The sequence below is a fragment of the Phaenicophaeus curvirostris genome, chromosome 6, assembly GCF_032191515.1.
Source record: "Phaenicophaeus curvirostris isolate KB17595 chromosome 6, BPBGC_Pcur_1.0, whole genome shotgun sequence".
Classification (NCBI taxonomy): Eukaryota; Metazoa; Chordata; class Aves; order Cuculiformes; family Cuculidae; genus Phaenicophaeus; species Phaenicophaeus curvirostris.
The window spans coordinates 8,544,149-8,568,501 of NC_091397.1; the positions used below are offsets into that span (position 1 = coordinate 8,544,149).

The 24,353-nt window shown below is 39.7% G+C and overlaps 1 protein-coding gene and 1 long non-coding RNA gene across 6 annotated transcripts in view; one reads left to right on the forward strand and one right to left on the reverse strand.

Moving 5' to 3' along the window:
• Positions 1 to 24,353, forward strand: part of DPP6 (dipeptidyl peptidase like 6) — a 568,651-nt gene that overhangs the window by 472,402 nt on the left and 71,896 nt on the right. For all 5 annotated transcript variants that reach the window (XM_069859300.1, XM_069859303.1, XM_069859299.1 and 2 more), the window contains exon 8: positions 6,776 to 6,896. In XM_069859300.1, the coding sequence (XP_069715401.1) occupies positions 6,776 to 6,896 (121 nt within the window). The remainder of the gene's footprint in view (positions 1 to 6,775; positions 6,897 to 24,353) is intronic.
• Positions 5,979 to 20,324, reverse strand: LOC138721833 (uncharacterized). Its single transcript, XR_011337622.1, has 4 exons — positions 20,204 to 20,324; positions 9,606 to 9,829; positions 9,069 to 9,486; positions 5,979 to 6,522 (listed from the first exon to the last, which is right to left on the reverse strand). It is a non-coding gene; the product is annotated as an uncharacterized lncRNA (long non-coding RNA).

Sequence of the window (24,353 nt, forward strand, 5' to 3'; positions counted from 1 at the left end):
ACAACCCTGTGCAGTGCTACAGACTGGGAGAAGTCTGTCTAGAAAGCTGCCTGGAGGAGAGGGACCTGGGGGTGTTGGTTGACAGTGACTGAACATGAGCCAGCAGTGTGCCCAGGTGGCCAAGAAGGCCAATGGCATCTTGGCTTGTATCAGAAACGGTGTGACCAGCAGGTCCAGGGAGGTTATTCTCCCTCTGTACTCGGCACTGGTGAGACCGCTCCTCGAATCCTGTGTTCAGTTCTGGGCCCCTCACCACAAGAAGGATGTTGAGGCTCTGGAACGAGTCCAGAGAAGAGCAACGAAGCTGGTGAAGGGGCTGGAGAACAGGCCTTATGAGGAACGGCTGAGAGAGCTTGGGTTGTTTAGCCTGGAGAAGAGGAGGCTGAGGGGAGACCTCATTGCTCTCTACAACTACCTGAAAGGAGGTTGTAGAGAGCAGGGAGCTGGCGTCTTCTCCCAGGTGACAGGGGACAGGACAAGAGGGAATGGCCTCAAGCTCCGCCAGGGGAGGTTTAGGCTGGACATTAGGAAAAAGTTCTTTACAGAAAGGGTCATTGGGTACTGGAACAGGCTGCCCAGGGAGGTGGTTGAGTCACCTTCCCTGGAGGTGTTTAAGGCACGGGTGGATGAGGTGCTAAGGGGCATGGTTTAGTGTTTGATAGGAGTGGTTGGACTCTATGATCCGGTGGGTCTCTTCCAACCTGGTTATTCTATGATTCTATGACATCTATAAAAGGCTACAGAAAGCCCTGCACAAGATGACGCAGTATTGAATCCTACCAGTGTGCGTTGGCAGTGTACAATAGCAGATGTACAGAGTAGGATACACAGAAAAATTATTTTTCTTTATTACTTATCAAAAGGGATTTTACAGTAGCCATAGGTCTGGCTTTGGAGAAGGAAGTATGAGTTCACTGAAGTATTATGTTGAAGCTAACCATGGCTCTGCCAATAAACAGCTCAGTTAGACATGCAGTTCATGACAGGGCAATGCACATTTTTGTATTTCTTTTCTCCCAGTCTTCACAAACTTCTAATAGTCTACCTGATGAGAAATAATTACAGTAAGGATGATTTTATGGTTAAGACATTGGAGCAAAGCTCAAGTTATCCAAATTAGAGTCATGATTTTGCCAATCTTCCTGTGTGACATTTAAAATAGGATTTGCCTGCTTAAACATAGGCTTCTAGAATATTCTTAGCTGAATAATGCTAAATGTATGCAGCTTGTAGGTGCTACTCTGTGAGAGCAGAAGTCTCCCATATGTCCTGTATCATCCAGAATTAAAGTCTGTATTCTACAGACTTAAAAGATGGGTAGACGAGGAACTCAAGGACATGGTTTAGTGGCGGATAGTGATGGTTGGACTCGATGATCTAATAGGTCTTTTCCAACCTAGTGATTCTATGATTCTATATCTGCCAGAGGTTTTAGACACATGAAGGGGCTTAAAATCGCTCTGGGTGCTTATATTTGGGCAACGAAGTCATGTCTTTAGTGTTCCCATCTCTCATTTTTTCACATGTTTAATGGGGACAAGAGTACTTCTTTGTCTCTTAAAATGATATGCTGTTGTAGTAGGGACTGTCTTTTCTTTGCATTTGTTCAGCATCTACAACAGCAAAGTCCATGGATAATTACCTTTACACAGATATTTTGCACTGTTTCTGCAAAATAAATGTAAGCATTTCTGAGAGATGCACAGAATTATAAAATGAATCCCTTATTTTATTTATTCTACAGAGTACTCTTTCAGGTAAACTGGTTTGCCAGCAAAAGAGCAGCCTTCTACATGGGTAGTAAAAATAAAAGAAGACTAGAAGACTTGAACATTAAAACCAGAAAACAATTAAGTACATTATGCTGGATGAGGAGAGAGTAGCATGTTGTTTTGTAGTTATATTTCCCCACTCACTGAGTCTTCCAATTTTTCCCTGGTTTTTTTCAGCCTCCAAGGAAGTTTGGACTAATTTGGAATTTAAAACTTGTCACAGCCAGACTTTGTGCCTATCCATACATGAAGGCAGGTTCTTGTTGACAAGGCTCTCTGTTAAATGGCTAGCCTTTACCTTTCCATATTAACTACTCTTACACTGTTAGGTCCTTTGAGCTGGCCTTGCAGTGTAGAAGGCTGCCTTCTAATGTGTAGGAAACATTCACTCTTCTACAATGTGCTCATAATTTAAAGTAATAAGCATCCAGACATTAACTTTATGCTTGGAGATGTTAAATTTGAGTGATGTCACTCATTCAGCTGACAAGTTATACATGTTAGAAATGGTGGGGTAAAGAGAACATAAACTTCAAATGCCACTCTACAGCTGGAAAATAAATAGAAGCAGCAAAAATGCAGATTAATGCATAGAATTTTTTTTTTTTTTGGTCTATGAAGGAATCGGAATTTCATTTGGCAGAGATTATTGCTTCAGAAGCCCTTAAGCAGTTACAAAAACATCTTAAATTAATCCTTCTTAAATCAGTCAGTGTTGTTAAGGCCTCTATATGTTTTAGGTGAAATAAATTTGTTCTGTTGTTAGTTTAAACATTTATCTTACTGTATAAATTTATGTTACTGCGTAAATATTTGATCTTTGTCTTAAAACCAGTCTAGTATTTTTTCTCCAGTATTAATTGTGCCATACAAGGTTGTCAAGTGATTTGAAGCAATTAGTTCTAATACAAGTTACAGTCAGGCAGAGATTTCTTCCCAGTCCATATGAGTCAGCAGTGTGTTGATACCTGAGGCTAAAGAAGTTATGTCTTATGCTGAAAGTTTTAGGTGACATCCTGAAACAAATAAAGTCAGCAGCAAAATCCCCATGAATCTTTATTACCCTGGGATTAAATTGGGGTGGAAAAAAAACAACAAACAAAGAAAAAGCACATTTGTCTTAGTCCTCTCAGACATTCTGGTTGTCTTTGTTAAGTATTTCATCATTTGAGCATCTATTATAACATCCAGCAGGAAGAGAATGAAGTTCTTGTCTTCTGTTACATCTGGAGACAACAAGTTCCATGGGTTAATTCTGCTTTCATAAGGAAAAATAATTGGGTCCATTTTTAAACAGCTTTCTTCTAGCTTTCACAAAACTAGTTGTTTTAGAGAAATAAAAAGGTAAAACCATCCTTCTCCTTTTTCTCCGCTTCAGCTCTGTTATCTTGTGGAGCTCATAGGTTTTTTTTGTTTATTCTGTAGAGCTAGCAATTTCAGTTTCTTCAGTCTATGTATGGATGTTTCTATTCTTCTTATTTCTTTGTGAATAGCTTCTCTTTCCTCTGTGTTGAATATGTCATAGTGAAAACAAACACATTATTCAACGTGGGGGTATCTTCCTGACATAGCACAAGTTTATTTTCCATGCCAATAGTTGTGCTCGTTGTTGGACTTTAATGTGCTGTCCATGATTAGAGGCATATATGTTGCAGGAATGTCTGGGGTAAAGTCCTTCTTAAATACACACACCAGAAGAGAAGACACCAGAAATTTGGGGTGTGAACTTTGTCTTCTGTGCAGAGAGACTTAAAACTAAGCTTGGCCCCTCCTGTTGTCATTTTACTTTAGTCTAGAACTGATATGTAAAGCAAGTATAAAATAATGTGAAAGTGATATCCATACATATTTCTATCATTTTTCTTTACTACAATGTCTTATCCTCTAATTAGCTGAAAGGATCATGATCATTTGATGGAAAGCCCTGCTTTTATGTCATAAAACCAAAACAGTGAAAAATATTCTATAGGTATTTCATAATACCATCAAATATCTTTTTAAGGTAGAATGTGAAGTAACCCAAAGACATTTCTTTTTGATGAATAACAGAAGTTCAAAAGCTTTTTCTTAATTTATAAGATACATTACACAGAAATCTTCCTTGTGCTGCTTCAGTTTCTTTTATCTTGATTGTGATTGACATTTTTAGGGTACAAGGCACTGTAGTTAGGAGGATGATTTTAAATTCTCCATGAGGTGCTGCAATTTGACTCTAAATTATATGGGAGAGAGTCTGAAGTCAGAGAACTATATTACTTTTCCATTGCAGCAACAGGATCCCTCATGCAGCCTAATTAGTGCAATGAAGCTTTGAAAGACAAAACGGCATACAGAAAATGTTACAATACTTTACAAAGCAAAGGGAAGAAAAAGATTGTCAATCTATCATCTTTATTTTTCCTGTAAAGTCACTTAAAATTTAATACAGTACAAAATATTGCAAAACCTTCATTTGCTGGGGAAATACGGATCAGGGAAGGGTTGCATCACTTGAATAATTCCACTTGATTGTGTGCCTATCACAGAAGACACCCACCAAAGGACTCCTAGCATGTTTAGGTCTTGGACATAGAGATTTGGATCTTTTGAGGCTCAAAGTGTCTTATTCTGCTTACTCTTCCTGATTTTTATGTATATGTAAGCACATAAAATTCTTGACTAGACATCCCTTTTCTCACTTCTCTGCTTACTAAAAACCAAGATAGAAAAGAGAATGTAGTATCTTCCACAACATATTTTTTACTTTCAAAAAATATTAATTAGATACAGTTTTTCTTAGTTTAAAAGGAATGAAAGCAAGCTACAGTTTTGGTCATACTTTTTACCCTTAGGCAAACTCTCTATAACTGCTGCCAAAATTAAATTAAGATCTATACTTTCTTCTGGAATCTTTCCAGCTCAGCTTTAGGTGAAACACATGCCATAATAGGATATGAAACAGAAGCTGATAGCAAATATTTTTCCCAATTATGTCTTTTTGTGAGTATAACATTAGAAATCACATCCTAGTATCATGGTAAAGATACCTAACATTCATTTCAATATGTTCAAATACATAAAGACCCATCTGTAAATGTCTACTAAATTATATTGACAGTTTGTCTTTCAGTCTAAATGACTTTTTGATGCCGTGTTCAGTGCATCTTTTCAATTTGAAGGGAGTTTAAAAATGTTTTTAAAAAAAGAGTACTATTTTGAGGAGAATGCAGTTCACTTTGTGGTGAGGAGGGTATAGAATCTGTGTCATCAGCAACAGCAAAACACAGAACAATGCATTTAACCACATGATAAAGACCGATGCTGTGGAACAATATTTATTTAAACGGCTAGCTAATTTTTTGCTCATTTATCAGCACTTAAACACCTAAGTAAACAGCGTGATTCCCAAAAGCACTTTCATAGCAATAGACCTAATGATTTGCATGAAAGTGATCTAAAGAAACCCAGGTGGTTTATTTGGCAGTCTTATATTAGACTCCTGTCCTGACAATCTTGAATTGGCTTTTTTATGATTGATGAATCATAATTCTGATTGATTGATATATGATTCAGTACAGGAAGGATGTGAATCTGTTAGAGTGAGTCCAGAGGAGGCCACAAAGATGATCAAAGGGTTGGAGCACATCCCCTGTGAGGACAGGCTGAGAGAGGTGTCGTTGTTCAGCCTGGAGAAGAGAAAGCTCTGGGAGATGTTACAGCAGCCTTCCAGTACATAAAGGGGCCTACAGGAAAGCTGGGTAGGGTCTTTTTATCAGGGAGTTCAGTGACAGGTTGAGGGGGAATGGTTTAAGCTGAAAGACAGCAGATTTAAATTAGATTTCAGGAAGAAAATTTTTACTGTGAGGGTGGTGAGGTACTGGAACAGGTTGCTCAGAGAAGTTGTGGCTGCCCCATCACTGGAGGTGTTCAAGGCCAGGTTGGACGAGGCTTTGAGCAACCTGATCCAGTGAGATGTGTCCTTGTCCATGCCATGGGGGCTTGAAACTGGGTGATCTTTAAGGTCCCTTTCAACCCAAACCATGCTACGTTTCTATGAGTTTTTGAGAATTTTGTATTTATTATTATTCTCCAAGATGGAGTTGCTTTCCCAGCTGTGTCAGTAGGCACTGAGGCAGGCTTAGGTACCCACAGGTGATCCTTAGAGTGCGCCTGCTCTTGCCTTCCTGAGGAGCTGCAAGGCCCCATGACATTTTTATCATGTAATCTTTCAGCAACCTGAGTCCACTAGACTTTTGCAGCAGTGAAGGACAGGTTTCAAAAGACGATCTGGGTGTTACGGCAACTGTATCCATGCAGACAAGGAGGTGAGACTGCGTGGTTGCTTTTGTCCCATCCAACAGGGTTCCTGTAGGAAGGTGACCTGGGGACCAGGACAGGACAGGAGGTCTGGCACACCCCTTTTGGTCTTTGAGGCATGTGCACTTGCCCCTGAGCTGAAACACCAACCTCCTCGTGCTTCGCTGGTCAATATGATGCAGTCATATAGACTGGACCCTATTCAACAGCACATGTTGTCTTGTGGGGTCTGCATTAAAAACTGGATTCGGATGTAGTTAATAGGTTGCCAATTGTGTTCTAAAGACGAAGGAGAAGCTGAAAGCAAGCAAGAATCCATTCCCAGTAGCCAGTTCAGTTACCACATAGCATCAAGACCAGCTCTGCAAACTGCTGTGGTGTTCTGGACCACTTTTTCAAAACTCTAAGCAATGGCATTCTTCATTTCATGCCCTCTAACTGCACTGTTCAATTTCTGAAATGAAGATAGGAGTGAGAAAAATAAAGCTTGTATCAAAGGGCCAAGGCCTTAGTTTGTTGTAAATTAGCATCTCTCTATTAGTCCATGGCAACAGAAGCAAGCTATGGAAAGACTTTTTTGACAAAAGATGCTATAAAAATGAGATATGTGATCTTGTACTGCCAATTATTTTAAAAGCAAAATGCAACATTTTATAATGGAGCCACTGCTTAATGCTGTTCTCTTTTTCTTTTTCCCTTCAAATCAGATATTTATCTTTGAGAATAACATCTATTACTGTGCCCATGTGGGGAAACAAGCCATCCGAGTGGTCTCCACAGGAAAGGAAGGTGTTATTTTCAATGGGCTCAGCGACTGGCTCTATGAAGGTACGACACAACATTTAGGGCAACAGTTAGCTATGAGTTTAAATTACATTCTAGATTTACACATCTGTCTAGAATTAGAGGTTCAGCATTGCATTTTGGGGGGTTGGTGTACCATGGAGCTGGAAATCTGCTATTCTAACAATTGTCTGAAGTGCTGGACTGGAAATAATGTGAAATGATGTAAGAATTCTGTTTTGAGGCTCGTTTTCTTTCCCTTATTCCAAAGGTAATAAATCACCAAGCTTTAATGAACAGAACTGCTTCATTATTTAATGGCACCTGCAATCACTCATACATGTGCCAGTTTTCAAATCACAGAAAAGGACAGAAAGAGGGAGGGAAAGGGTTTTATTTTTAAGGAAGAACTGAGGAAATAATTTTACTTGATTGTTTTTTTTCCATATTGCAAGGTGAGCTCTGGAAGCTGCCCAAATCTTGCTACTTAAAAATTTTCTAAAAGCAGGCAGGTGAAGTGTCTGTGAACAGCTGCTTGCAAAATAATGTCACCTGCTCACTAGCTTAGAGAAGGAACCCAGCCATCCCCTGTTACATCCCTCTGTCTGTTGCTGGCTAATGCTGCCAGCAGTTCCTTTTCACAAAGGTCTTAGTTTTGGGACCTGGGAGCATTTCTTTCCTGAAACAGTTTCCCTCTAAAGTCTCCTGTAGGTCCCAGCACAGTTCCAGACTTTTCCTACCTCTACAGAAAGAACTGTCTGGATAAATTTATTAACTGTTCCCACTTATCTTTTCCAAGTTTCCTTGAGGTGTTAGGGAACAAAATAGGTTGCCAAATGCCATTTGCCATTAATTGGTGCAAAAACATGAATCACTCCTTAAATAACTCTGTAGCGCAGCTAAGTTGGGGCTGTTGGACTAAACAATGAGGAAATTAAAATAAGTTACTTTTTTGCTGCTACCAGAGAAGTTGATCCCATAAATCATTGTACAAACTCATCAAACACATCAGTGGAAAAGTCTGATAACAGTTTAGATTACTTTCAATATTTAAATGTGTGTTTACGCTGTACCACAGAATATTTCTAAGTGCATGTCCTCCTTGTGAAGCACTTTGTAACCAGAGGAGTGGCTAAAAAGTTACAAAATGCTGATTTACTTCAATTTTTCTTTATTGATTAATTTGTTGCTGCAGTTGTGGGCAGGCCTGTTTGACTCTGCAGGTCAACTGAGCATATTAATACCTGTATTGTCATGATAAACATAATTTAATACATAAGGTCTTCTTGTAGAGTCTTGCATGCAACACCGCACTGACAGGAGTTTGTCAAGCCAGTGAACTCCAAGCACAGCAGCAAGCCGGTGATGACACTCTTGTTTTGCTGACACATATTTTTATTCAATTATGGGATTGGTAAGGCAGTTTCTTGGCTGACATTGACTTTCAGGTTTGTCCTTTATAATGAACTTCCTTGTTAACTTTATGTTAATGTACTGGGATAAGGAATGAGTCAATGATCAAATACAGCCTGGATATACCAAACCAGGTTCTGTAACCTCTCTGAGCAGAGTGTACAGAGTAGGGCCACTGAACATGCTAATCACTGGAAATACCTTTTGCAGAAATCTGGATATAGCACCCTTTTGGAAGTGCCACTTTGTGCCCAAATACAGTTTATGTTGAAATAAAAACTACTCTTAGGTCACAGCAAGGTGTAGAAGGACCCAAAGGAAGGCCTGAGATATGAACATTCCCAAGTGATTCAGAATCCAATATCAGATCCATATCTGAACTGTGTAAGCTGAGTTCCTTCTCTGGCACTGTGTCACCTGTCCAGTCCTCATGGAAGTAACACTTGGAGTCAGGACTGAGGATTTGTGGCAGCCGTATGAGCAAACTGTGGGATCTGATGGATCTATGGCATTCAGATGTGAGCTGTCTCAATGCATGGATGGATGGAGGAGGATCCTAGAAGAAATGGAGTATTGTGTGGTGGTAGATGGGTAAGGACCACTGGGAGATGGATGACACTTCCCCACCAGGGTCCATGGCATTTCAGGCATCATCAGTGAGCCTGAAGTTTTATCCTAGCAGTAACTGGGATGCTTTGCCAACACACTGTTACCAGTACCTTTATTTTTCCAAATTCTCTCCTTTTCTTGGGTGCCTCCTCTTTGGTGAGATAAACAGAAACAATATTTTAAATCCAAACTCACCTATTTGGAATTGCTTGTTATCTGGGCAAGGATTGAAGTTTGTCACGCCAAGGCTATTTTTCCTCTTCCACCATTCCTGCTGAGGTTTACAGAACGTGTCTTCCCCACATCCCTAACAGAGCTGGATGGGATGCTCAGACCCATGTTTGTTTGCACTGCCACCGTCTCAGTGAGTTACTGAGATGAACGCTGAGCATATGCAGAAATCTCATTCCATCTGTGCAGCCATCTCTAGCAGACAGTCTGTAAAGGAGCTGCGAGAAATGCTGAAACAGGATCACAGAGAGTTCAGCACACTCCTCTTCCTTTTCATGCTCTTTTTGTTGCTGAAGTTCACCACCTCCAGCAGCAGCAGCCGAGTCTTCCCACAGCGCCTGCCAGGTTGCTGTGACAGCTCATGACCTGCTTCTCACTTTCCCTAAATGCAGCACGAAAAAAAAGAAAAAAACAGCCTCGGTGTTTTCTATTTGAGGAAGCCATTTTTCTAATATCTTTTGTTGTAATTGGCAAGAGCACATCAACAAAAATCCCTCTCACCTTTTCCAAGAGCTGTTTGCACAGTGCTACGCAGATGCCAGTCCCAGCAGCGGCACCCGTAACTCCTGATGCTTTATATGAATGTTAGACCCTGAGGGAACACTTTTCTTCATAACGTGATTGCTTTTGTCACGACAGAATAGATGCACTGCGCTATTAATCAGAGGTTTTTACGAAGTCCCGAAGCAGAACAGATCTAGAGTAGATTTGACAGGATTTTTGCCCTGGAAAAATGCAGAAGTTAGTTTCAATTCAAATTGTAAATCTGCCAAAGGGGGGAAAATTTCTTTGAGGTATTTATGCTGATCTGTAGACTTTTGATAATATAGTGAAAAACATTTCAAATCAATCAGAGCTTAATCTACTTAGTGCATTTAGCTGGAAGATTATAGATTGATACATAGATTACTGTAGTATAAAAGTATAGATTAAAGATGGGTTTTATTACTAAAATAAGCATTGACAATGTTTTCACAGTCTGACTTAACATTTTCAGAGCTGTGGCTGATAGATGCTTGTACTAAAATGGAGAGATATCCTATAAAAGAGAGTTTAAAGTTCTGCAGCCAAAATCAGCTAAGCATTTAAATGCATAGCACTGCCGAGGAGTGTTTTATATTTCAGTTTTCTGTATGTTCACTGTTGGTTTAAGAACATGTCTTAGCAACAATGAGGCTTAAAGATCATTTTAAAACAAGTGGTGTTATAGCACAAAATATATCCAGGTGATACAAGTATTTACATGCTCTTTATATATATGGTAGCTTCATAAAAGTAATGTACCTTTTAAAAAGTAAAGTGCAGGTAAAATTTATTTCCATTTTAACACTATGTTAGAACACTTTCCAAGAGAAATTATTTCTGTCATGGTGTAATGTTTTTGTCATGATGTAATATTTCTTTCATGGTGTAAGAGAGTGGTGGTAAATGGAGTTAACTCCATCTGGAAGCCAGTTATGAGTGATATTCCCCAGGTCCAGCCCTATTCAATATCTTTATCAATGACCTGGATGAAGGCATCAAGTGCACCCTTAGCAAGTTTGCGGATGACACTAAGCTGGGTGGAAGTGTTGATCTGCTGGAGGGTCGGGAGGCTCTGCAAAGGGATCTGAACAGGCTGGACCGCTGGGCTGAGTCCAGTGGGAGGAGGTTTAACAAGGCCAAATGCCGGGTCCTGCACTTGGGGCACAACAACCCTGTGCAGTGCTACAGACTGGGCTAAGTCAGAGGTTGTGGAGAGGAGGGTGCTGGCCTCTTCTCCCAGGTGACAGAGGACAGGACAAGAGAGAATGGCCTCAAGCTGCGCCAGGGGAGGTTCAGGCTGGACATCAGAAAAAAAGATTTCATGGAAAGGGTCATTGGGCACTGGAACAGGCTGCCCAGGGAGGTGGTGGAGTCACCTTCCCTGGAGGTGTTTAAAAGATGAGTGGATGAGGTGCTGAGGGGCATGGTTTATTATTTGATAGGAATGGTTGGACTCAATGATCCTGTGGCTCTTTTCCAACCTAGTGATTCTGTGATTATGTGAATTAAAGTATCTTCATTTGCTACCAGGCAAATGCTGTGAGAAATGGTGGAAGCAAGGGGCTCTGCCAAAAGTCTCCTCTGTGATCCTCCTCAGTGACAAACAGAAGGTTGTGGCATCCCTGCATTGCAGTTTGGAAGCTCATTGCATTTGGCATTGTATGATCCTGAATTCTGGATAATGAGATAGGAGAACCTCTGTCCATGCTGCCATGCTGCTTTCTGACTGGGGACACCTTAGCAGGGTAATTTGGGGTCCATATACATGGTTTTCCTGAACAGAACAGGGACTTTTCCTGGGCTACACTGCTGTAAAATTCTGGTGTGACCTCTTTTGAATATGTCTGTATCCACAAATAGTGGCACATGACTTCTGGAAAGCTACTTTAGCTTCTTAGCATCTTAGCTCCTTGGAAGTCTTGGGGGACCAGGATGCAACATGATGGTGTGAGCTCCTGTTACCAGAGGGAGGGGAAGGAAAGCGCTTCACCTATGGATGGGCCTACCCTATCCATGGAGTGTGAAACTGGGTTTTTTTCTTGTGTTTTGCTGCATGTGCCCTCAGATGTAAGAGTAGTCTCTTAGAAGCTATTTTGCTGCATGGTCTGCAGGGCACTTTTTTCAACTTTTGGTTGCAAAAGGAAAAGTAGCATGTGAGTTACTCCCTCATCTCACATCCCTGTCAGAGCAATCACAAGAGTTTATCCTGTATGTCTTTAAAGATCATCTCAGAGTAAGCGTCCTTATTACAGACTTAGTCCTGACACCATGGCTGTCAGGACTGGACATCCCCTCATCCTCACGTCATCAAGAACAACATCTGGCACCCAGGCACTAGCTCCAGTTCACATAGCATGCTTTAAAACTCTTACGCAATGTAAGCTATACATATCCATCATTTAAAATTCATACTCAGGTCTGTTGAGCTTAATGCACAGTGCTGTTGCTGTAATTAATTTTTTTCTATGGAGCAAGAGGAGCCACGAAAAAAAAGACTCTTTTTCAGCCACGATTCGTATGCCTTATTAATCTTCATTCTGCCTGCATCTTATGTTATCACCAACAGATCCTCTTACGTGACTTTGCAGTGACACCTGGTGGGAGAGGCCAGGATGTCAGCATCATTAAGACAATGAAACTGCAGAATTTTTTGCTGCAAGGTCTAATAAAGGCTCCCAGGTTTTCCTCGCACGCATTTCCCTTAAACTCTCTCTGAGCTTATGGGAACTACACATCCAAAACTGCCATCTGATTCATGCTAATGGTGGTTCTGTTCCTTTTCTAGACTGTACAAAGAAAGGAAGGAGAATGTAATAATAAAGAAAAATCTTTTCCATAATTTAATCAGCATCTCACAAAAAATCAGAGGTTATATTTAGGAGATGTGGCTGGTTTCAGAAATGCAGTCCCTGGTAGCAGCTGCCAAATCAAATAGCAGTTACTTTGGCAGTATCTTTTCTGCTTATAGTATTTTGAACATCCAAAGCAGATATATTTCTTAAGTTTACAGGTATTAATCTTAGGACTCTGGAATTGATCCTACTGTTGGGAAGATGCTAGATGAGTCTGTTGAATCAGTGCCTTATACCTAATCAGTCCATGTGCTCAATTTTTCATTGTATAATATAAGAACACTTAACTTCTGCTTAGAAACAAGGAACTTTGTTGACCAAACTATACCTGAATTTGAAAAGGGACATTCATGACTAGGCAAAAAGCAAGTAACTTCTAAAATTCCTGTTCAGTGTCACTAGGGAATGAGATTAGATATCCTAATATTTCACATTGTAGGGCTAACCTTTCAGAGCAATTAGTAGCTCCAAGACCTGGTAGGGGAGGATGAGGTGAAGAATTAGACTGAGTCATCACTGAACTTTTTAAGATATTCTGGATAAATAAATCTCTTGCAAACTGAATGCTAAAACCAGGGCTTCAGACAGTAAAAGAGGCCAGACCTAATGGGACTACAAATTATTCCTTTTTGACAAGATATGTGAAGAATTACTAGGACAGTGACTACAGATTTTAATTTGTTTTTGAGAACTCACATTTTCAGTTGCAAAGAAAATATTTCATGGACATGAATAAATTTGCAGTTCTACACATCTGCTACGGGGTATAGCAGTGCGGGAAAACACTAGGAACTGGGAAATAGCCTCAGATAATGCCACAAATGCAGCATACGTCTAAAATTCACTAGTTCATCCTCTAATATAGACTGATGTTATTCAGGGCTTTTGAGGAAGCTGCATGAAATTTGTGCCCTCATTTCTGTGCTTGTTCAGGTCAGGTAGCAAAGCCAGTGTGGTATTTGAGTGACATTGTCACCATATTAAAATGGAAAGCTTTCTTCTGGTTTGCATGTTGGACATCATTCAGTGTTGCCCATGTGTATGCAATTGTTGTGTAGCACTAGGGGCCATAAAATCCCTGGTTAGCCATTAATTAGCTGCCTATTTAAAATGTAGGTGGCTCATTTTGGTACATCTGTACTTCCATGTTCATTTATATCAAATGCGTGTAAAATCAAGCCATTCCAGTTGCAGTCAAAATAAGAATGAAGAGCAGCTCTTGGCCACAACCATGTGCTTAAAATGGTATTTCCACCATACCTAATTCTGTTGCAACCAAGATGAACTAGATGCAACATCGTTTTGCCTTATTAGTGTTAAAGCAGAGGAAAAGAAAGCCTTACATTTCACCACATGGTATCATGAAAGATTTGGTGCAAGTTCCCTCATCTTCTTGCTTTGACAGAGGTTCCTCTGAAATGGGGAAGCTCACACTACAGATTGCATCATTGGGAACAGGCTTCTGCCCTCTCTCAGCTGGTTAAGGTCAGGGAAAATTGAACCATTTAAAATGCACATTGAGAATGCCTGCCTAGAAATCAGCAAGCTCCTGAAAACTTTAAAATGTGCTATTATCTGGACTGGCTTCAAAATCCAGCACTGCACCATGATAAACCTTGCCAGCTCTAGCCCAGCCTTTAACCTTCCCTTCCTGCAGAAGGTTGTTTGGAAGGGGGCTGCCAGCCAAATCCAACACCTGTCATCTCTAATTTTTGGATTGTCATCATTCAGGCTTCAGGATGGCTTTTGTAAGAAAAACAGAATGTTATTTACTGTGGTGAGTGATCTCCTTGGGACAGTGGAAAGAAGCCAGATGTCTCCCCTGATGTTGCTGGTTAGCCAGCAGCTGCCAGTAGTCTACGTGAGGAGTTGTTCACTGAGTGAAGTTCTTTGTGTTTGCCCTCAAGCTTGCACTCTTCTTCCACAGAGTTCCTACTTAATAGTGCATTTCTTCAGGAAGAGCTCTGAGCCTTGTATTTCTCTTGGCATTGTGCCTGGAGGTAAGACCTTGATGCTTAGGCCAATAAGGGAAAAGAAAATTCTCCTTTCTAGAATTAGGTACTGTGCTTCCAGATATAATGCCAGCCTGATCACAGTCAGAGGGAAGATTTTGAATAAATGCGAACTGTTTGTATAATATTTTAGGTAGTTTCTTATAATTCCATGTAGTCTCTTACAATTCATTCTTTGCTGGATGAAATTGTTTCTTTGTTGGATGAAAACATCCAGTCTTTATTGAATGACTTCTATATACTTGAAGTAGTAGTAAAAATAAAAATGTCATACTCTGCTGTTACTAGTATTTTAATCTTTTAAGATAAGGCAACATTCATCTGCATTGCAACAAACTGTGAGTGACTCATTCAGGTCTGCTTGGCTATGGGATTAAAGAGATTATTGAAATTTATATGAAACTTTTCCTGAAAATAGATTTTCAATCCATATAGCAAACATGAGAGCACAAATTGTGTTCTGTTACAGCAGTTTAAATCCAGACTAAGTCTTTTGATCTCTGCAGATTTAGTTCAGATGTGTAACTTCCCACAAAATTTTACCAGCTGCTGTGGTAAAATCTCTTCTCCTTTCCACTGTTATTTCACCACCACTGCTTTGTCTGGGATACATTTACCTCTTCAGTTACCTCATGTGAGATAAAAGCTACCTGTTTTGCAACCAAATTAAACCAAATTAGTTCTCTACTATTCTGCTTAAGCAGGAGACCATGAATAAAAATGAAAAATTTACAAAATATATAGAACCATATCAGAGTATGAAAGTAGCACTTGCTAGATATCTAAAGATAGATATTGTATCACTTAGTCAAATATTTCCAGAAAAATGGCATATCAGAAGTTGTATAACAGAGCTATTCTGGTTTTCTGCTTGTACATGAGTTCTATTTCTCTGCACCAAGTTTATTACAGTAGCCTTGGGTTAAATACTCTATTAGAGTTCTGTGTCCCCATTTCTGATTATGCTGTTATTTTTAATAACTAATTAGTATACTAGCACTTAAAATATCGAAGAGTAGATTTTAACCTATGCCATGCTAATTTGAAGTCTGGAATAAATCCACAGAAACTAGTAGTGGTGCTCTGGATCTGCACCAGGGTGCTGAAGGTGAGGGTCTTGCTGTAATAGTCCTGCTTTCTGTCTGCTGTCAGGATTGCAATGAAAACACCTTAAACTGAAGTAATTCCTAGGAAAGCGGGGGAAAAAAAGAATGCTGATGTGACAGAGTATTTGCAAATTCACTTAAATTTGAGAGCTATGTTTTTCCACCATAAAATCATATCTGTGGTTTGATATGGTAAAACATGTAAATGCCTATGGAAGTAGTGGAGTCTCCTTCCCTGAAGGTGTTCAAAAAAGGCATACATGTGGCACTTCAGTGTTGTACTGATGGCTGGACTGGATGATCTTAGAGGTCCTTTCCAACGTTAATAATCCTATGATTCTGTTCTATGACAGTGGATATATTTAGTTGATCAAATTCCCTGCAGATAAAACAAAAATGTATCATTTCTGTGTTGGTAGAATTGGGCTTGGGGGCTGTCACATGCTTAAGATTCTTCTAGGATGTAGAATGTTATAGAACATTAAAGGAATTGTGTTAATTTGTATGGAAAATATGTACATTAATATTGGGGAAAGATACATTTGTTAGGGCATGTTGCACAGGTATACTGTAGGGATCTCTGCCTTGGGGTACTTTTAGGAGTGAATTAGACAAAATTTTTGTCATAGGTTGTTGAGATAAACATCAATCCTACTTTAGTGGAAGGTGAGGGCTAGAAGATTTATTTGGACTTCTCCAAGACTTACAATTATATGATTTTATCTATGGTTTTGATGGTTTTTCCTGATCTCATTGCTATTCGACATGTTGTCTCTGAGACAAAGTCTGTAAGAGGTTTTGGAATATCCCTTTGGAGGTTACAGAATACCTGTTTTTATATACACTAGGTACATACGCATAAACTGCTTGTACAAGATAAGTGTAGGGAATAGAACTCTCTATCATGATACATTTACATTTGCCTCATTATCTCCCTGAGGAAAATGAGTGGCTTTCTTCTAACTATGTCCATGATTTTTTTTTTGAAAAACATGTTTTAAAGAAAAAAAAAAATTATACTTCTTAAATGCTGCAATTAAGAAGTGATTAAAAGGGCAGAAAGAACAACCAAAATGAAAGAAAGCCATAGAAATTTTATGTTAGTGCAGAAATCCTTCACTTGAATGATTTCAATTTACCGGAAAAGTAAATTTCTGCAGTTTTTTTTTCTTGATGCACTAGTTTTGTCTTTGGTGCAGCCTTGCTTATGGAAATTCAAGGGCCAGGGCAAAAACTACAGGCTGTTTAATTAGCTTTCTTCTATGTCTTGCTGCTCCTTGCCCTGAATAAAAAGTATCTGCCGTAAGAAATTAAAAAGCAAAAATAAATGTATTCTGTCCAAATTAGAACAAGTGAAAGCTATGTGAAAGGTGTTAAAATTCTGCTGAGATATGTGATTCTCACTGGAGAGTTGGCCTATCCATTGTCGTACAATAGTAGGAAAATCAAAATAATATCAGAAATCATGGCACAATTCAGCTCATGATTTGTGTATATCAGCTTTCCTGATGAAAAAAGGAAAATCAAAACAAACAAAAAAAACCAAACCAAAACTGGAGTGCAGTTTAAAAAATACGACTCCAAATCCTAATATCACCTGGAAACATTCAGAGGTTGGAGTGGATCTTTTACTCGAAGAACAGAGGAGGTAATGACCTGTGAGAGCTGGAGGGGAACAACAGATGCCCCTACAAAGCTGAAGTCTTCTGTTCCCTCCAGCAGAACAGGCAGGAGGATAAATCTTTGTATGTGGAAAATGACCATCAATATTCCTATCTGTGCTGCACATATTTGATTTTTTATGAGGAATGATAACCAGTGTTCTCAGATCCTGGTATTGGGAAAAGAAGACTATTGTTTTGCACTAGAGTTTTGAGCTACCAGCTCTCCACTAGACCTCAGGCCTTTAGTACATGAGGGACGTGGCTGTTACTGTACAAGGTATTTTAAAAGCTGGAGTGAAGAAACCCAGTGGTAACTGCAATGTTGATTTCAACCGGGACACAGAGATGACTCTACCTGGATTTTACTCTGAATCAAGAGAACTGAAGAACTAGGGTAGATCTTTAAAACAAGCAGATTGACATATGGGCAGTTTCTAGAAGATAAAGCATCCAGGATTATATCACCCTGAACACTCAATTAGTTTATGTTGCTGTAAGTAACTACCATGTGGTGTATCTTCTGCACCAGCTGTTTTCCAGTGTCCAATGGGTACAGGTCTACAGGGGAAACTGCGCTACAGAGTTAACAGTAATTAGAAAAGTGGAGGAAAACAGCAGATTTTAAACATGATCTTAAAACATTCAGCTGGGTAAGTAGTAAAATACAAGTGGCCAAGGATGCACTGGCTGTTGTGTGCCAGGCTGGGGACACTGGGTGCCTGCAAGCACCTGGTGTCTGCAGCAGGGCAGGTTACAGCAGAGGCTACAGCTGCTCCTGGTCTGCTGTGGGTCAAATCAGCAAGTGTGGGACAGCAGGAGCTGAATCCAGAGAGATGACTGAATCCAGAGAGATGACAGAAACATTTAATCATGTCCTGGTATCCTGGGATGCGGGCTGAGGACTGCAGGGGCCAAGTAATGCTGTAAGCAGTAGGGGATATTTTCCTTCAAACCCGTAGCAAACAACAGCAGGCACTACTTTAACACACACCCTGCCCCCTCTTCCCTGCAGCCCTTGCACACATCCACTGTGATTTCTTGGGGTCTGGAGGTGGGGTGGTACCTCATGAGCCAGGTTTTACTTCCCACCAAGGCAGATCCAGACAATAGCTACTGCACTGGGGTTAAGATGAGAAATAAGCCAGTGTTCCTACATCTGCTCAGGTCTGCAGCCTACAGCAAGAATAACGCTAACCATTTATATTTTTCCCAGCCTCTTTGCCTGCTTTCCACTCTTTCCATTGCAAATAGCATTTGCTACTGTGGGAAATGTTTCCATAGCACAGATGGGCCATGTAGAGCTGGATTCAATGATGTTCATCTCAGTTCTTTTATTCTGAAGGGATCACTGTCAATTCTGTGTTCACCTTAGTCATCTCGGTGCTAAATGATCGTACTTTCAGCCAGCTTGTTCTACTGACTTGATGATGTGCGTTCTTGTGTGTTGCTCTGCACTGGGGAATTTTAGTCAATTTTTTTGAGTCAAATCTAACAGCTCAGCAACACAAAATGCTGTTAAGAGCTAAATATTGTAATTTAGTTAAAATAATTATAAATGCTTCATATTAACAAATTCTTTAATTATGGATTTTGAAGGAATCCCTTTTTGCTTTTAAAGGATTTTTGAGATTATAATGAGAGTGGAAGCATCATGCAGTACTAAAGCAAACTATCAAGTGCCCTGTGTTTTTATCCATAAAATTTCCTATGATGTAGCTAAGTCTCTTGGGTGTCTTTGCAACTGTAGTGGCTATATGGATGGAAGCTACACCAAGAAAACATTTACACTTTGTCTCAACTGATACTGTTTATACAGCAAAGGGCAACCACTGCAACCTGTTGGACAAAGTATTTGAATTCCAATCTACTTGCAGATAAATATTTTTCATAGCTCACATAAATGTACCAGGAAAGTAGATGTAAAAGTTGCAATTACAATCTCATTTAGTACGTACAAAAACCTGATTTATAAGTAGATCCAGAGAAAAATTATACCATGAAGCCAAAGCTCTAACAACTGTTCCTTAAACTTCTCTGAGTTTTTCGTCAAGATTTTTTTTTCTTTTTTTCAGTGCTGCCACTGACTTACATAGTGTTGTATCCTTGCATTTAAACAAGTAAGCCTTAAATCTGTGGTGCCTGGGCTGGGGAACAGAGAGTAATACCTTCCTGCTGAGACTTAGTAATAGTCATATTCCAGTCTGAGAAGTATCGATACTTTTTAAAAAAATGCAGAAAACAGATTTACATTGTATTTTAGTTCTAAGCTATCTCTACATCCTGATTTTAAAATGAAGTAGTAACAATTTTTTTTTATTTTTTTCAGTAGCCTAGTCACTTAAAATGAAGACTAAAAGTTTACTCATTAGTGTAGTTTACAAAGGCTTGATTTCTTATGGATCATCTTTTCTAATGCATCTGTAATTCCTTTCCAGACTGAATCTCTCACTGGGTTTGGTTGTTCTTGTTACATACATATTCCTAGTTGTTATTTTCCTCTATTTCATATCTGTTCTTTTTTAGATGGTTTTAAATCATTTGAGGCTCTTTTTTTTATTATTTTCCAGTTCTGATGATGCAACAAAAGCAAAAGCAACATAGATTAAAGTAGAACAGCATTGTTTTGGAAGGAAAGAGTTAATACAAAAGGGCATATGAATGCTTGTTGGCAAAAGGAATTATTCCAGAGTGGTCCTCAAAACTTCATTAGAGATCAGAGAAACATGCAATATTGCATTAGATTAAAGAAAAACTCTTATAACAGGGTTTAATGTCCTTGGAAATATTGCAGAGTTTATTTGAAAAATAAACCCAACAATACTCTATTAAATTTATAGAGGAAATGGAAAGCAGAAACTCGGAAGACTGTAATTGCCACCTACAAATATAATCATTAGAGTGAGCAAGAAGTAATGAAGGAGGAAACCAGAGGCAACTCACCTCCTTGGCAGAAATGTGGAAGTCATATTGCCACCGTGTGGTAAGAATATGAGACTATGGAGAACTAGGAGCAGTTGTCTTCACCATCAGGATTCCATAGGAGTGCTGCATATAATCAGAAATCTGTATGATTTTCTGGAAAAAATAGAGAATGCAAATAGCATTCTGATTAGCAAGAAACAACGTGAGATGAAATCGCGTTTTACTTTTGAATAGTATGTATGGTTGGTTCTTTGGTGGTGTTTTTGTGGGGGGTTTTTTTTCACTCGAATTTTAATTCAAAACTCTGTTATATAAAATATTCAATGGAAAAAAATGTGAGTAGAGTCAGAAAAGAATTAAAAAGTTCTCTTTTTAAAATGAGGTCATTTATAAGCTTTTATGAGTACAAAAATCCATCATTCTGTTGCATGTCTTCTTGAATTCATCTCCAAAGTTTCTGCATTAATTTTTATTTTTCTCGAATTCTTTTGATAATCCTGGGATACTTCCTAGTTCTATCACATTTAGAAATATGAGCCTTAGTGTTTAAAAAAGAACATTTTAGAGCACACTGTGTAGAGACATAATTATTTTTCAAGTGGGAAGTCTTCTAGTTCTGCCTAAAGCAGGATTTGGGATTCAAGAAAGTGTGTCAGCTTGTTCTTCCCCCCCAACATTAGATCGTAATTCTCCGTGATGTGACAACTGGTTGCTGTAGAAATTATTAGGATTCAAGAGCATGATTTCACAGCCTGAGTTGGATGAGCTTTTCGCAATCCCCTTTTTGATCAGATTAACACTGGCCCCTGAGCTGACCCGCAAGCAAGGAAAGTCGACTGAGCTTCCCCAGCACAACTATCCCAGATGAGGGATTGCTGATGACCTCACTTCAGAGAGTTCTACCCTGCTCCACTGCTAGGTCCATTTTTTGTACTTCAATATAGCGTGAACCTTTCTGTCATCTCTAACATATATAACATCAGTTGCACAGGGATGTTCAGATGTCAGTGTAACAAAGATTTAAACTTCATGCTAAACAGATCAGTCACCTTTGTAGGAATAGCTCTTCTCCCTAACCCCTCAAACCTGTAGCTAAAACACAAGAATGAGGTTAAACGAGCATCATTGCTGACATTCAGCTATAGCTCTTAGTACGTGTCTAATTATGCCCTTCACTGAGGCAAATACTCTATCTTGATCTTCATGCCTTTTGCAACCATCAATTAACAAAACTTCACATAATGTCCTGATAGAACAGGAATTATTAACATCTTTTTAGAAACAGGCAAACTGAGGCACAATTAGTGACCTGGTTTTAGATGAGAAAAGAGAAATTAGGACACAAAACTGAGGTGAGAGTCAGCCTGTGGAGCCTAGATGCTAAATAAAACACAGAGCATCACATGAAAACCCAGACCTGGCTGGTCACAGCACATTGGTGGGATTGCCTCTAGCACTGACCCCTGGCAGGTCCCCTTCAGGTGCGGTCACAGGGCATGAGGGATGCAAGACTGCAGAGAGCTGTCTATGTGAGTCAATGTGCAGGAAGGCTGGGCTGGTCCCAAGTGATTTCAGCAGGAGTAGGAGCCTTTCCAGCTCGTTGGGCCACCCTACGAGCAGAAGGCAAACACGCTGTCAAAACTGCCACAGCTATACCAGGCTATTAGTTATGTTCTGCTGTTATGAGGGGCTGTTGGACTCTTACATGGCTTGTAAATCCCAGAAAAGAGGTGCAAATCACTTTTGTCCTTCCATTTTTACACATCTGACTCACCAGCATTTGCCTCCTACATTAGTTTTGCTTTTCCTCAGAGTTGAGTCATTGTCTTATATTTGATTTAACAACAATAGCAGCAAAAAAAAAAAAATCATCATCTTTGCTACTGCATAAGACTAGATCAAAAAGAATTCTTTAAAGGAGGCTTTCAAAATAGCTAGATTAAAGATTTGAGAAACTGGTAAGAAATCTAACCAAAGAAAAACAGCTCTTGAAAGCAAAACATTACCTTTTCATGCTATTGTGCTTTTAAAATGGAAAGCAACAGTCTGAAAATAGACATCAAAATAAATCTTATTTGATGGGAATTATCTGGAGATCATTGTATTTATTGCATTTGTTTTGATTTTTCAGTCTCTGCCTCAGACTGTAGCCACAGAGACGACTTAAAAGATTTAATATCTTGTTTGAAAAATTAAGCTTTACTTGATTATTGAACTGACCTGTACTAACCTGGAGCCTCTTACGTATTATACTCGAGTATCAGCAGCAGTCTAGAAATCCTGAGTGCAGGATAGGAGGCGAGAGCTGTGTCACCGGTAGCTTATGGATTTCAGATGTGATAACTGAGGCTGTGCTGCCCCTCGGAGGCACGGCACAAAATTGCAGCGCACAGGGAGAGAAAGGATTAATTACGGTGCTTTAAAATGAACTTGTTTTTTTTCTCTCCCTCTTCTCTATCCTTCTGTTTCCAGCACCTTATGTGTTATTCGGATGCCTGTAGAGGCTCTTGATAAGGGCCTAAAAGCCCTGTGATTTTAACACATCTTGTCCAGATTGTATCGTGAGCAATGATGCTCCAGAGAGATCATTTTCCAAACAAATGTAGGTATTTTAGGATTCTCCCTTGCTTCTTGGCTCTCTTATCTAATATTTGGCATATTGAAAAACAGTGGAGTTGTCATCAACTATTGATGATTAAAATAAACTGATGGGATTGGAGGGTCAGGAGAAGACTCAGGTAGATGATGTGATTATTGTTCACCACCATGGAGCAGGGAGCAGTTTGGGAATTTCTCTGTGGATTTCCCTATTTTATCCAGGTTCATCAGTGAAGCTGTTGCTCTGGCTCATGGATACCATGAATAAACACCAGACCTGGAGTAGTGATGGGAGAAGTTAACATCCTACTGCCTGTTCAGTTTAAGCGATGTACAAGAAGCTCACTTCTGCCCGCTCCCTAACTTGAGGTTCTTTTAAAAAACCCTTTCTTGGGAATGCTGGACTATGTTAAAAAGTTATGTTGTTTGACTAACAACACCACAAGTCTGTGTGGGAAGCATCCTTTTCTAAGAGCCTACCTATGAATTTTAGGCATCGGATTTTGACCTTGCTAGTGAGAATTTGAGTCGGATGCTAACCCGGCAAACAGTGAACCAGGAAAGCTTTATACATGCCAGAAATGTTTCAGTGCATTTATGAGATCTAAAATGATTCAAGAAAGAAAAACAGTGTGGAAACAAGAATAGGTAACTTTAGTTGGAATGTTCCGGCTCTGTTAGCAGACAGCGTGTGGTGCCAGACGAGGGGTGGGAGTAGTAAGACAGAAGTGCAGATGTAACAATTTTCTTCTAGTGTGAAGTGCCATTCAGAAGAGTTGTAGTACATTATCTACTCATTACCAAGGCCCAAGATTATCTTTAATGAGTGCAAAACTGCCGAATGGTGCTTCAGCCTGAAGGGAAGTTGCAGGAAGAGTGGAGAAGCCAAGAGCTATGTTTTCCTCCATGCCACTGAGCCTTCAAACGGGCTCCTGCAGAATCCAGTCCTGGCACAGCTCCTTTTCCTGGGAGAGGAGGAAAGTAGCAACGTGATGGATGTAGACATGTTGCTCAAAGCCCAAGAACTGTCCCTGACTAAACATATTAGGATTAAAACAGTCAGCCTTTCTGTTGCTCTCCGAGAACTGATCTTCTCCTACATGGATTGTTTGCCTGGGCTGTGTAGAAATTCTACACAAGTCCACCAAGTGCTTGGTAGCGAAGAGCAGATCACAAAACATGTGTCTTTGAGTCCAGGAAAACATCATTGCTGGGGCATCCAGAGACTGTCCCTGAGCACCTGTGTCCCATGCTTGACCTGTTCTTCTCCTCGAGGAGATATGCATTTGAAAGCACAGCAAGGAGATGGTTTAGAGGAGAAACTAGCCCTTTGTCTTCAATGCCAAAGCTAAAATGTGCCTGGAGATCAAGTGTCACTTCTCCTGCCTAACTTTACCTTTATAAAACTTCTTGTTTAGATTAGTGGAAGCAGTATGGACTTTATTGTCCACTTGAAAAAGAAAAGAAAGCATAAACCAGTTGCTTGGCCTTATAGTTTTTCTGAGTAAATGTCTATCTTTGGACTCAAGTGGAAAATAATGAATCGTGTAGTGCATTCACAGGTATGGAG